Below are 14,351 nucleotides of genomic sequence, written 5' to 3' on the forward strand. Positions count from 1 at the left end.
TTGTTGAGTTAGTTTCACACTGGGAAAAATGAGAGGAGGACAACAGAGCGTAATTATAGAGAGCGACGCAGGAGAAAGAAGGGAATATGAAGTGCAAACAAAGGAACGGGAATAAAGTGGCCTGACAGCAGAGAGGCAGGCAAAACCTACCAACACAGAATAATCCAATAAGATTTCCTGTACGAGAAAGCAGAAAACAGGACTGTCACTACAGATGAGGGCAAAGCCAGGCCCGTGGACACTCAGCTCTATTTCAATGACATTCATTTTTTATGTATAATACAAAGAAATGAATGTGAAAAAGGAAAAGTGTTTTTTGGTGTGTGTGTGTGTGTGTGTGTGGTTTATTATAAAATATCAATAGAATATATATTTTTAATCATGTTCATAATGGTTACTGGGATTTCATTATTGGCTATCAATTTCAACAATACATTACCAGTCAAAAGGATTTATGTTTTTTAAAGAAGTCTCACCAAGTCTGCATTTATTTGATGCAAAGTACAGCAAAAACAGTAACATTTTGAAATATTTTTACTATTTATTTAAAATAACAGTTTTCTACTTTAATTTATTTTAAAATGTAATTCATTCCTGTGGTTTCCAAGCTGAATTTTTAGCAGTATTACTCCAGTTACATGATCCTTCAGAAACCATTCTAATATTCTGATTTGCGGCTCAAAAACATTTCTTCTTCTTATTATTATTATTATTATTATGTTGAAAACAGCTGGGTAGAATTTTTTTCAGGTTTTTTTGATGAATAGAAAGTTCAGAAGAACAGCATTTATTAATGTCTTTATCATCACTTTTGATCAATTTAAAGCAGCCTTGCTAAATAAAATGATTTATATAATTTCTTTCTAATATACACTGACTCCAAGGAAAAATATATTCAAATGTTTTAAATATTGATAGTAATAATGCTAAAAGAAATTATTGAACAGCAAATCAGCATATTAGAATGATTTCCGAAGAATCGTGTGACACTCTGGAGTAAGACTGGAGTAATGATGCTGAAAATTTAGCTTTGATCACATAAATAAATTAGATTTTTTTTAAAAATATGTTTAAATGGAAAGCAGTTATTTTAAGTAAATATTTTAGTAAAAATATTTCACAATATTACTGCTTTTGCTGTATTTTGAATCAAATAAATGCAGGCTTGGTGAGCAGAAGAGAATTCTTTAAAAAACATCAAATCTTACCGTTTAAATTTTTTGACCGGTAGTGTATCTAAAATATATTTAATTATTGGTTATCTGCCATAAAATTTAAATAATTATTACCTTGTACCTTATTTGTGTGCACAATAATTGTCAATCTCAAAAAAAAAAAAAAAAACTTTAATTTAAACTTTAATAACCTTTAATGAAAATTTCTATTTATTCACCTCAGAACCTATTTTACTTTTTTGCTGATAACTCTAACTACTTGGGGGTGAAAAAAATATTAACCAATAAAACAACCGCCTAACATTAAACATGTCAATCAAATCCTGGTCAGTCAAACATTATTTTGCTCAATGTGTGTAATTTATCTGAAACTTGTTTCAGTTAAATGTGTTGCGATTCACTGAAAAATAAAAATTCTGTCATTAATTTTTCCCCCTTAAATCGTTCCAAACCCACAAGACCGTCGTTCAATCTTTGGAACACAAATTAAGATATTTTTGATAAAATAGATAGAGACGAAAGAGAAGAAATAGTTGAATAATGTAATTATTTTTGTTTCCTTTGTGCACAAAAAGTATTCTCATAGCTTCATAAAAATTACTGTTGAACCTATTTTAACTATGTCCTTATTTCCTTTCTGGGTCTTGAACATGTCAGTTACATTGCTGTTTATGCAGGGTCAAAAAGCTCTCAGGTTTCATCAAAATCTTAATTTGTATTCTGAAGATGAATGAAGGTTGTACGACTAATTACATGAGGGTGAGTAATTAATGACAGAATTTTCATTTTTGGGTTAACCATCCCTTTAAATGGCGGTAAACGGTAGGATTTTGAGTGTTAAGTGCATAGATGACATACACAGAGACTGGGCACCAGGCTGGCCAGATTGACGAAGCGTGGTGCAAACATGTGCAGCTGCTGGAGGCAGGAGATCGCCTGGGCCTGGACCAGACAGTCCTGACTATCCTGCATCACAGCACAGCCCACCAAACAAGAGGTCCTCACTGCACACACACCTGCACCCTCACCTAAAAACAGTTTACAGTAAACAACCAGAGAGAAGAGAGTGTGTCAAGGTCTCACCTGCATGATGACAATGTGTGTGTTTAAGGGTAAATAAGTGTGTGCACCTTGCAGATCCGGTCCCATTGAGGTGATGAGAGCATTAAGGCAGCGGCCCAGGCTTTGCTGCACCTCCACGTGCGTGTGTGGCGTTGAGAGTAGCAAACGAAGCACCAGATTGAAACTAGCCTCTAGGTGACTGTGGTACAGAGGGCCTGCTAGATCCACAACCATGGAAAGGGCATGGAGAGCCCACATCTGCATACATGCACATAGTTCACTAAAAGGTTAGCACATACATTTCCTGACAACCATTTAAATGGGCCATTCTACCGAATTGGTGCAAACTGCTGTCCCACAAGCAAAAAATACATTTAAAAAAAAACATTTAAGTGTTCAAATCGTAGATGTTATCTAAGGTCCTTCTGTTATCTTTTTAAACCCACAATATTTAAAATATTAGTAAGCTTTATATATTTAAAATCATTATTTATTAGGTACTTTCAATTGGGAGCTGGCTGTCCTGAAACCTAACCCCTAAATTTTAACTTATGACAATGATACTGAAATAATTTTTGTAGAGATGTTCCGATACCCTTTTTTCCTTCCCGATACCGATTCCGATACCTGGGCTCGGGGTATCGGCCGATACCGAGTACTAATCCGATACCTGGGTGTGTAATTGTGTATATACAGCTGTAGATAATACTAATAAATTATTTTATTGTGTGCTTCAGACTTATTCCTTAATAAAACAAATATACAGTTATATATACAGTGAACTAGAGTATTTTTATTATATGACATACATTTGACAGTAATATTTATTTATATAGTTAGTATTACTAATCTGGTTTTCTGACGTACATCAGCCCTGTTTATAACAGAGAATTTTGGCCAGAATTTGAAAGATTCTCACTAGATCTCGCAGCAACCTTATTCATTGTGCGGCATTTTCAAATGCTCCTCACTGCATCTCGCAGCAGTAACAGTGTTGCAGAATCAATGTTGGCTCCCGAATAAAGCTGTTCGGGGTTTGTGCAAGTTTGTTTGCATTGCAGTCCAAGCTGATAAACGGTCAGCGCTGAGCAGCTCAAACGTGTCGTGTTTAGTTTCACTTTCGTTTCGCGTGCCATTTTATGTTTCTCATCTGAGACAGAAATGGCAGAGCTTATGAGTTGAACAACGCGGTGGTCGCGCCAGTGTGACCGCTCACGAAAATTAGTAACACTGGCAGAAAAATTGGTCACAGTCTGGAGCCCTTTAATATTACCGCAAGTGTCCCGCGCGCTTCAGTACAAGGAGTAAACAAACCACGCGCCTGTACAATTCATTAACACAGAACCACGCATTAATTCATATTTAAACAGTCGGTTTTCGGCTTAATATTAGTCCATATCACGATCTGATTTAAGTGTAATGAACTACCTTTGATTAATGCATCAAACTTTGACAAATTCCGTGACGTTCCGCGTTAAACTGTAAATTCCATTTTGACTGGATTCCGCGATTCCGTCCGTGTTTTCCGCATCGCAGAAATCATAAAGCCCTACATATGAGACATGCCGCCGTTTTAGCGGACAAACTGCTAGCACATTTGTATTTCTTCTTCTCTGCTCTAAACAGTGGTTGCTTGTGGCAACACTGTTTGCATTCTGAGCCGCGAAGAAGAACTGGCTTCTGATTTGCTAGTGGGAATAACTTATATCTTAAGAAAATGATATCGGATCGGTACGTGGGTTCAAGTACTCGCCGATTCCAATGCTAGATTTTTTTGTGGTATCGGCGGCATTTCCGATACTAGTATCGGAATCGGAACAACCCTAAATTTTTGGATTTTTTTCCATTATTGTTTTTAAAAGGTTTTTTTTTTTTTTGTTAAAGTTAAAAGTTAAAGTAAAAAAAAAAAATACATACAGTCAAGCCCAAAATTATTCATACCCCTGGCAAATTCTGACTTAAAGTTACTTTTATTCAACCAGCAAGTTTTTTTTTTGACCGGAAATGACAGGCTTCTCCCAAAAGATAATAAGACGATGTACAAGAGAGATCATTGTGGAAAAAAAATATTTCTCAGTTTTTATTTACATTTGAACAAAAAGTGGCATGTCCAAAATTATTCATACCCTTTGCAAACTGTCACAGTCTAAAATCCTAAAGTTCTATACCATTCCAAATAGTCCAAGCTGTTCTAAAGCCTCCTAATTACCCTGATTCATTGGGAACAGCTGTTTTAATCAACTCAACAGGTGAAAAACAGAAGCTCTCTGCTGTTGGTTTGTGGACAGTCATGGCTAAGACAAAGGAGCTCACTGAGGACCTGCAGCTGCGCATTGTGGCTGCTCACAAGTCAGGAAATCTCAGAGGACGTGGCCGGAAGCCAAAAGTGACACCTGTGGTGGCCAGGAGGATAGTGAGAGAGGTAAAAAAAAAAAAAAAAGGCTACCAAGGCCATCCTGATGAATCTGGGCTCTGCTGGTGGCAACATCTCAAGGCAGACAGTCCAATGGACCCTGCACACCGCTGGGTTCCACGGACGCAGACCAAAGATGAATGGGCAAAAATACCAGTGGAGACATGCAAAAGGTTGGCCAGCAATTATAGGAAGCGTTTTATTGCTGTAATAGCCAATAAAGGCTTTTCTATTGATTATTGAGAAGGGTGTGAATAATTTTGGACATAAAATATGAGTAATAATTTTTTCCACTATGATGCCTCTTGTACATCGTCTTATTATCTTCTGGGAAACGTCTGTGTCATTTCTAATTAAAAAAAAATAAAACGTGCTGGTTGAATAAAAGTAACTTTAAGTCAGAATTTGCCAGGGGTATGAATATTATATATATATAATATTTTCTTTGCATATCAGGTAACTTTATGTAAAAAAAATGTGCCCCGCATTTTCATGTAACTACCGAAACAGTGTATTTTTTAGATTCTGAGAATTATTTTAACTACACCCCTACATTTATGATCAGAAATATTCCTGTCACTTTCTCTCATAGATACAAGGTGTGAGCAGATAGGTCCCATTATTTTGAGGTAAAGTGTTCAAAAGTCTGAAAAATCTGTGTGTAACTTTAAGGAACGTCACTACGGAACACCTTTCTGCAATTAAGCGCACTTTTTTGGGAGTTATTCCATAACATTTAGTTTGTATGGGTGTACAACTGTTCAGAGCTGTGCTTGCTAACCATGTGCTGATCAGCATCTTTGAGCTAGGTTCAAAAGTATCTAAAATTGTCACTACAGAAACAGTTACAAACAAAACATTTGGTGGAGTTTCAGTAGTGACATCTTTGTTTTTTTGGAGTTATCCAATTATAATTGTTACTACCGAAACAGTCACAACCAAAACATGTCATCATTGTTTCGATAGTGACAAAAGGGAACACATAATCCTCATATTTAGGGGAACTAAAATTCTTTTAGTACAGTTAAACTAATTATTTTTATTTTAGTATGTTTTAGTAGTGTTTTAGTTTGCAAGTTAAAATTCTATAATGTGCTGTGGTCGCTACCAAAACATTAGTCACTTCTGAAAATGTGCAGTCACTACTGAAATATGGGATGTTTTGTCAAAAATAAAGGATGTTCTATTTCCTTTCGCTCCAGACCGCCAGAGGCAGTGCTAAAGCACTAGTGGAATACTCCTCGCGCTCGCGCTTGACCGAGAACCGAATAATAAAGTTGTCACCTCGTGACCAGTGACGTGCCTTGAACTATAATAACCCCTTAGCACGTCACCTCGATCTCTTTCTCATTCTCGCTTGTTGAATCGAACGTGACGATAATTTGTGCAGCTTGCTGCTGAAGAGATCTTCAGGATATATCGCGAGCTGTTTCGTCTTGATTACATCACTTCAATATACAGTTGTTGGACTTACACGCATCTCGCGGCGCACAGCGATCGTGAGAGACGGATTACATCACGCAAGAGGCTTCAATCTGCTGGTTGCCGGCAAGTTTGAATGCCTCTGTGACGATATACACTCGGAAGCCCTGGCTGCCTTGGCTGAGAGCGTATACGCACCTGATCGCTACATACACTAACGTGTACCGCATTTATCGACTTTAGGGTGAGTATTGATTTAACATGGATACACTTCAATGTTCTACGTGCCCAAATGTAATGGATATTATGGATGGACATCGCCAATGTCCTGTTTGTCTCGGTATGGATCATCTTAGAGAGGCACTGACTGACCCGTGCCCGGAATGCTCCATTATGCCGCTCGCCGTGCGTCACGCTCGTCTGGCGGGTCTAGAATCGGCATCGGATAATTTGTTTCTTTTATCCAATATCACCACCGCTGATCGTAAGCGTAAGCAAACATCTCAAATTGAAAAGAAGGCTAAGAAAACCAGATCTTCTGATTTAGCACGCAAAGTTGATCAGCTGTCTTCTGCAGTTGAGTTGTTATTGCCGCTTCTGGCTAAAACTCAGCCTAAAACGGACGCACGAGAGGAGGTTCAGACTGAGTTATGTATGACATCGCCACCAACAATGCATACAGGACAGGATTTGGAGGTGATGTCCGTGGCTGCCACTGACTCACTTTTTGAAAACATTCCAGATGTTACTGCAGGTGCTGAGGAGAATCTGCCTGCAGATCCATTGCAGCATTCTGACAGTGAGACCATATCTGAGAAGTCAGGTGGGTCATCTTCAGTTGTTGCATCCCTGGAAGGAACATTAAAAGCTATGCTTGCCCGCATCAATCTAGACCCCCCTCAACCAGCAGTGGGTTCAGATAATATGTTTCTGCGTCGTGCACAGAGAACCTCATTTACGATGCCTCAGTGCAATGATTTTACATCTGTATTGGTGTCTGCATTACAAAATTCAACGAAGGCTACACGCCCCGATCAGTTAGCCCGCATACTGGCTGTAATGCAAGACCGAGAGACAGTAGGGCTTAGTAGCATGCCACCTATAGAATCTAGTGTGGCAGCGCTTATTGTATCTCCTGATGAGGCGCTTCGTGAGAATGTCCGTTGCCCCAATGTAGAGTGTAGGCGCACTGATGAATTACTGTCTCGTGCATACAATGCCACAGCGAGCCTTGGCCGTGTTTCTAATTCTTTGGCACACATGCTTGTGGCTCTACACTCCTCTCTGAGAGAAACTTCATCTGACCCATTGGTGACAGACTTAACTGAGCTCACATTGCAGACTATGGGTGTTATTGCCAATCACTGTGGAACAGCCTTGGGTACTCTTGTACAAGCTCGACGACAAGTTTGGTTGGCCCAGTCCTCTTTGCCAGAGGTGTGTAGGAACAATTTACGGAGATTACCATTGGTACCTGGTCGTATTTTTGGACCAGCTGCACAGGAAGCCTTGGACCGGCGTGTGTCAGTGTCTGAAACTCGCTCCCGTCATGTGGGGACAGCCTCAGGCCCCAGGCCTCCTCTAGCTGCCTCTGGTGCCCGTTTTCACAGTGCTGGTGTAAGACAGAGTTATAGATCTTCTCAACATTTCCATCATCGGAACTCTCAGACTACTCCACCACCTCCTCCACCTCCCAGACGTGGTGGGTTTCAACCACGTGGACGTCAGTCTCACGTTCGACCCCCAGGTCCCCAACGTCGTCCCCCCACCTCTACAGAAAAGCATTTGCGTGAGCGTTGACGCACACAGGTCGACAGCGGGCTGTTTCACGGAAAGTCAATTGAATCATTGGAGATCAATAACAGCAAATCAGTGGCTCTTGGCTACCCTTTCAAGAGGGTACCGTATACAGTTTCGCTGTCGACCCCCTGTTCATACCGGCGTGAGACCGACAATAGTTCACGATCCACGTCAGGCACAGGCACTTGCACACGAAGTTCAGGTGTTGTTGCGCAAAGGTGCCATAGAACAAGTCAATCCCCAAGTTCATCCCGGGGGATTTTTTTCCATTTACTTTCTGGTCACAAAGAAAGACGGCGGGTTTCGCCCTATCTTGGATTTAAGAAACTTAAATCGTTTTCTCAAGTTTCTACCATTCAGAATGTTACGCACAACAGATGTGCTACAGGCCATCATGCCACAAGATTGGTTCGTGACAATAGACTTAAAGGACGCCTATTTTCATATTCCGATTGCACCAGAGCACAGGCGGTTCCTTCGATTTGCCATAGGGGGTCAAATATTTCAGTTCAGGGTTCTTCCGTTTGGCCTGGCTTTGGCGCCAAGAGTTTTTTCGAAGTTTGTCCAGGCAGCATTGGAGCCACTCCAGAGGACTGGCATGAGGGTGTTACCGTACCTGGACGACTGGCTTGTTTGTGCGGCATCACCCCAGCAAGTAATGGATCAAGCTCGTCACCTGCTGGAACACATCACAGCTTTGGGGATCACTGTGAACTGGGACAAATGCAAGCTTGTTCCGACGCAGTCAACCAGTTACATAGGCCTTGCCCTAAACTCTGTCACAATGTTGGCTTGCCCGACTTCAGAGAGAATAGGGTCAATTCTAAGAGCTATAAAAAGGCTTCGGGTGGGTCACACTCAGCGCTATGTGACTCTCTTAAGACTCTTGGGGAAGCTCACAGCAGCAACAACAGTAGTGCCACTCGGGTTGTTGTGGCTCAGGCCATTCCAGTGCTGGCTCATCCAAAAACGCTTGTGTCCGATACGAGACAAACACACAAAGATCAGAGTCACACGTCGCTGCATGCAAGCCCTAACACCTTGGTCACAGCAGCAGTTTCTCAAAGGGGTTCCATTGGGACCTCCACCTGCACGCTGGGAAGTTGTAAGGACAGATGCCAGTCTTCTCGGCTGGGGAGGTGTCTGGCGCAAGAGGGGAGTGAACGGCACCTGGACAGGGGCTCTGCGCACAGCGCACATAAATGTTTTGGAACTGACAGCGGTATTCCTTACCCTTTTGCATTTTCAGACTGTTCTCAGGGGAAAGCATGTCTTGGTCCGCACGGACAACAGAGTGGCCGTTTTTTATATCAATCATCAGGGAGGAACGAGGTCACGGAGTGTGCTTCGTGTAGCTCACAATCTACTTGTTTGGGCGCAGATCAATCTGCTTTCCATCCGGGCAGCATATCTACCAGGACGACTCAATCATGCTGCAGATGCTCTCTCTCGTGGCAGGGTGTCACAGGGAGATTGGAGTCTACATTCAGACGTTGTGCAGATGATATGGAGAACATATGGGACCGCTGCGGTGGATGTGTTTGCAGACAGTCGCACGTCCCACTGTCCCCGTTGGTTTTCCCTGAGGGACGAACCAGGCTCTCTGGGCCTGGATGCATTGGCCCACGACTGGCCGGACGTGATTCTATATGCTTTTCCCCCATTACCACTGATTTGGAAGACTCTGTGTCGGGTGCGCGAATGCAGGCACCATCTGCTGTTAGTGGCTCCTCATTGGCCTGCGAGGCCGTGGTTTCAGACCCTTCTTTCAGTGTTAATAGGGCCTCCTTGTCGTCTGCCGAACAGACCGGATCTATTGAGTCAGTTGGAAGGCAGAGTTTGGCACCCACATCCGGATCGGCTGAAACTGTGGGTGTGGCCTCTGGGCCCACCAGGCCTTTCTTGGAGTGTTCACAGAGGGCCAGGGACACTGTTTTGAATGCGCGTGCTGCGTCTACACGCAAGCTGTATTCATGTAAATGGAAGGTATTCGGTGATTGGTGTTCTAACCGTAATATTGATCCATTACAGTGTTCAGTGGGATGCATTTTGGATTTCTTGCAACATCTTTTGGAACTTGGACGTTCTGCATCTACACTTAAGGTGTATGTGGCGGCCTTATCAGCTCATCGCTCTGAGTACGGTGCTTCTTCACTTGGATCTGATCAGCTGATTGTTGCTTTCTTGAAAGGAGCTAACCGTCTTTGTCCTCCACGGGCAGTCCGGAGTCCGACATGGGATTTAAGTATGGTGCTTGGTTCCTTGTGCCAGCCCCCATTTGAGCCGATTTTGGAATCTGATATTAAGTGGCTGTCATTCAAGACTGCATTTCTTTTGGCAATTACAACTGCAAAGCGTGTAAGTGAACTCCATGCATTGTCTGTGAGTGTTCACTGTTTGCGCTGGAATGCTGAATTTAGTAGTGTCTCATTGTGGCCTAATCCGGCGTTTTTGCCCAAGGTTTTGTCTCCACATTTTAGGAACACACCTATCGTGTTGGCTGCACTACCATCAGATCAAGATGACATACGGTTGGAACTATGTCCAGTTAGGTCCTTGAGGGCTTATATTGATAGGACAGCAGCCTGGCGTAAGACAGACCAATTGTTTGTTTGCTTAAGTGATATGCGCAAAGGCGCTGCACTGTCTAAACAGAGACTGGCACACTGGGTGACTCAGGTTATTTTTCATGCGTACGAGTCTGCAGGAAAGTCTGCTCCCTCATCTATTCATTGTCACTCTACACGTGCCTTGGCAACATCTTGGGCAGCGTTTAAAGGGGTGTCGCTCTCTGAAATTTGTGCGGCAGCAACCTGGGCTTCATCATGTACATTTTCACGTTTTTACAGATTGAATGTGACTCCCTTGCCGGCAGTGTGTGCTGCAGTGCTTTCTGCCTGCCCAGATGCTTCGCAGGGGGATCCCTCGTGACTGCGTAGGTATTCGTCTTCCACTAGTGCTTTAGCACTGCCTCTGGCGGTCTGGAGCGAAAGGAAATAGAACGCTAGTTACGAATGTAACTGTGGTTCTATGACTAAGTGGAAGACCGCCAGAGTCTCTGGTCACTCGGTATTGCGAGAATGATCTAAGAGATCGAGGTGACGTGCTAAGGGGTTATTATAGTTCAAGGCACGTCACTGGTCACGAGGTGACAACTTTATTATTCGGTTCTCGGTCAAGCGCGAGCGCGAGGAGTATTCCACTAGTGCTTTAGCACTGCCTCTGGCGGTCTTCCACTTAGTCATAGAACCACAGTTACATTCGTAACTAGCGTTATTTTTTATTGACATTTTTTGGTTTAATGTATATTCAAACTAATGAATCCTTAACCTTGAAATCAGTATGATCAACTTTTTGCTTTTTACAAAGAAAAATTGGATTCAAAATACAACAAATCTCATAAATTATAATTGAAATATTGTTAAAAATGCAACTGTTATTGACTTACCTCTGAACAAATTTTAATAAAATAGCAAAAAAAAAAAAAAAAATGTACAATGTAGATTTAAGCAAAATCTTAATAGGTCAATATAATCCTTCTAATTAAATTATTATTACTGTGTTTCAGTAGTGACATATTTGGGGAAAGGACAAATATTCCAAAACTTTGTGAAAATACAATATTAACTGCACAATTACTAGAAGCAGAATGGCCCATATATGAAAACACACCAATGGTATCATGATTTATATTTACAGGGATTATAAACAGTAATGTGCTCTGTGTACCTGAACTTCAGGTGAGGTGCTGTCCTGGGACAGGGTGAAGAGGACTCCAACGCAGGCACTAAGGAACTGAGGGGAGCTAATCCCACTCAGGTAACGGTAGACAGCGCTGAGTGCCAAAGCATGACCTGTGCGTGTAATAGCATCCCTCGCCGTCTTCAGTCTGAAACACATTTACATTAATTTTCAGTTTCAGTTTCAAAACTACATTCTTTTTTTGCACTTAATTTGGCATACACTCACTTGTCAAAACTCATGAGAGTGATGGAAATGGTGAAATTGGGGTCATTAAGAACTTGCACAAGCCTGGATAAACCCTCCGCAGCCATGCAGCGCAAAAGAGGATTTGAGCCCTCTAGCGCCCCCAATAGGAGGGACAGCGCTGGTCTTTGAACTTCCTCTGGCCCCAATTCTCTCCTACTTGATGCCAAACACTACAAAGCAAAAAAGGACAGAGGGGGGAAAGAGAAACAAAGTGGCTTTATATGGTGTGAATGCAATGTTTTTGAATTGTTGCATTTTAAATTACTTCTTACCTTCAAAGTGCAGCAGAAAGCAGCAGCTACATGAATTTGAACAGTCTGCTGTCGGGCTCCTTTAAGCTGACGCACAAACTCACAAAACTGCTCTAGGATCTGAGCCCTGAGACAGGAAATACAACAGATGTAATGTACAGCTACTGTATCATCTTATTTCCACTAGGGATGCATTATATATATATATATATATATATTTTTTTTTTCTAACAATATTCAAAAGTCTTTATCACTTCTTAATCAATTTAACACATCCTAGCTGAATAAAATAATTTCTTTTAAAAAACGAAAAAAAAAAGACTGACCCCAAACTTTTGAACAGTAGGAGTATATTGTTAAAAAAAATTCTACTTTAAATAAATGCTGTTGTTTTTATTTATAAAAGAATGCTAAAAAAAAGTTTCACAGGTTCCAAAAAATATTAAGCAGCACAACTGTTTCCAACACTGAAAATAAATCAACATATTAGAATGATTTCTGAAGGATCGTGGAATACTGAAGACTGGTAGCCTGGCTATCACCAGACCACGTTATGACTTCGTCATGATTCGTGGTCTGGGAACCACATGTTCATTTTCTCGTATTTGAGGCGTGGTTTACGAATGCCCAGAGCCGTTTATTGGGCGATACGAATGTCTATCAAATGCGCCTGTGCGTAGCTCATAGCCAATCGTTTCAATTATACCGGATGACGTATGTAGAGCGAACGCCAAAAGTTGCTCTTTTTTCAAAATAAACTTGCGTTCTAATGTCATTTGTCGCGCCGCTCGCGTCCAGTGTAGACCATGGTGTAGACACGAAAGATAACTTTGCGTCTGCTGCCATGCTGGATCCTTCGGTGAGTCGCATAGAAGGCGTCATCGTCTTGCTGCTCCCTCCCCGTTCTGTGATTGGTTCCCTATCTTAGGTGAAAATTAGGTCCATGGTTTCCAGACTGACTAGAAGCGTGAATAAAATCGCGCTGCGCAAGGCAGTATGGGGACACCCAGGCTAGAAGACTGGAGTAATGACTGAAGAAAATTCAGCTTTGTATGAAAAAAATAAATTATACTTTAAAGTACATTAAAATAGAAAACCATCATTTAAAATTGAAATAATATTTCACAATATTACTGTTTTATCTGTATTGATCAAATAAACAACCTTGATAAGCAGAAAAGACTTTAAAAAACTTAAAAAAGAAATAAATCTTTCTGATCCTAAACTTTTGAACAGAAATGATATGTTTTGATGCCTAAACTTACTAGATTAAATTTTGCTTTTAGTTTTCTTTCATGTTAAATATTTTGCACTGATGTGAGGTGTATTCATATTTATTCATAATCACCCATAAGGACCTAAGTGTAAATAAACAATTCACTAATTATAGTTTATAAGCAATTTTTTCATTGAAAATGCTATGACAAAATGTTACCATGATAAAAGCATATTGTAACATAACATTTCAGACATATGTCTATCCATTGTATTTCAAAAATATTATTAGTTAAGTTATGATTTTACTGCCTAATTGCCAATAGTTAGTAACCAATGGTGGTTATTTAAATCCTGTTTAAAAACAGATGTAAAACTGTAAAATTCTAGATTCTAAAGACGCATTGTCTTTGTTCCACTTCTAACAAACAAGCATCAAAAAAAAGAAAAAGAAAAAGAAAATCTAGACAAGCTGCTAGTGGGATGAAAGATGCACTGCAGGAGGACCGATGGCCCCATATGATCAGTATCATTTTCTCTCCACTGCTATGTTTAATAATGCATGGGACATGGCCAGAACAGCCCCCAATTATGCAAATGCATGCAGATGTCTGGATGTAAATTTGGCTATGCTGCATAAGGAAGTGCTTCAAAAAGCCTCTGGATCTCATTAAGGCCAGTTCCCACAAGCATTCAGTATCAGTAACAGTATCAGTTCCTCCTAACAATCTGAATAACTTTAAAGGGTAATGTTGGTTAACATTAGTACATCTGCATTTTAGTGAACGTAACATAAAACAAACAAACTATATAAATTTACAAAGTGGAATGCATCATTAGGAAAATGAAAGGCACTATAGAGTTGGGGGAAACAATCTTGTTGAGCTCATCTGAGAATATTCTGTTTAACTATTTATCAGAGTTATCTGTTCACTTGAACATGTGAAGCTTTATCAAGGGTATTGCTTCCATAAAGGTCCTACGTTAAGTAACTACAGTTAAAGTCAAAGTTTACATACACCT

General features: G+C 40.8%; 1 protein-coding gene across 2 annotated transcripts in view; it reads right to left on the minus strand.

The window, feature by feature from the left end:
- Positions 1–14,351, minus strand: part of heatr5a (HEAT repeat containing 5a) — a 53,505-nt gene that overhangs the window by 21,014 nt on the left and 18,140 nt on the right. Inside the window, exons 17-22 of one of the 2 annotated variants that reach the window (XM_073826876.1) lie at positions 12,135–12,240; positions 11,842–12,032; positions 11,602–11,761; positions 2,306–2,495; positions 2,034–2,203; positions 151–177 (exon numbers count right to left, since the gene is read on the minus strand). In XM_073826876.1, the coding sequence (XP_073682977.1) occupies positions 151–177; positions 2,034–2,203; positions 2,306–2,495; positions 11,602–11,761; positions 11,842–12,032; positions 12,135–12,240 (844 nt within the window). The remainder of the gene's footprint in view (positions 1–150; positions 178–2,033; positions 2,204–2,305; positions 2,496–11,601; positions 11,762–11,841; positions 12,033–12,134; positions 12,241–14,351) is intronic. The other variant, XM_073826877.1, reaches the window with a different exon arrangement.

This window comes from Garra rufa, chromosome 21 (genome assembly GCF_049309525.1).
Source record: "Garra rufa chromosome 21, GarRuf1.0, whole genome shotgun sequence".
Lineage (NCBI taxonomy): Eukaryota > Metazoa > Chordata > Actinopteri > Cypriniformes > Cyprinidae > Garra > Garra rufa.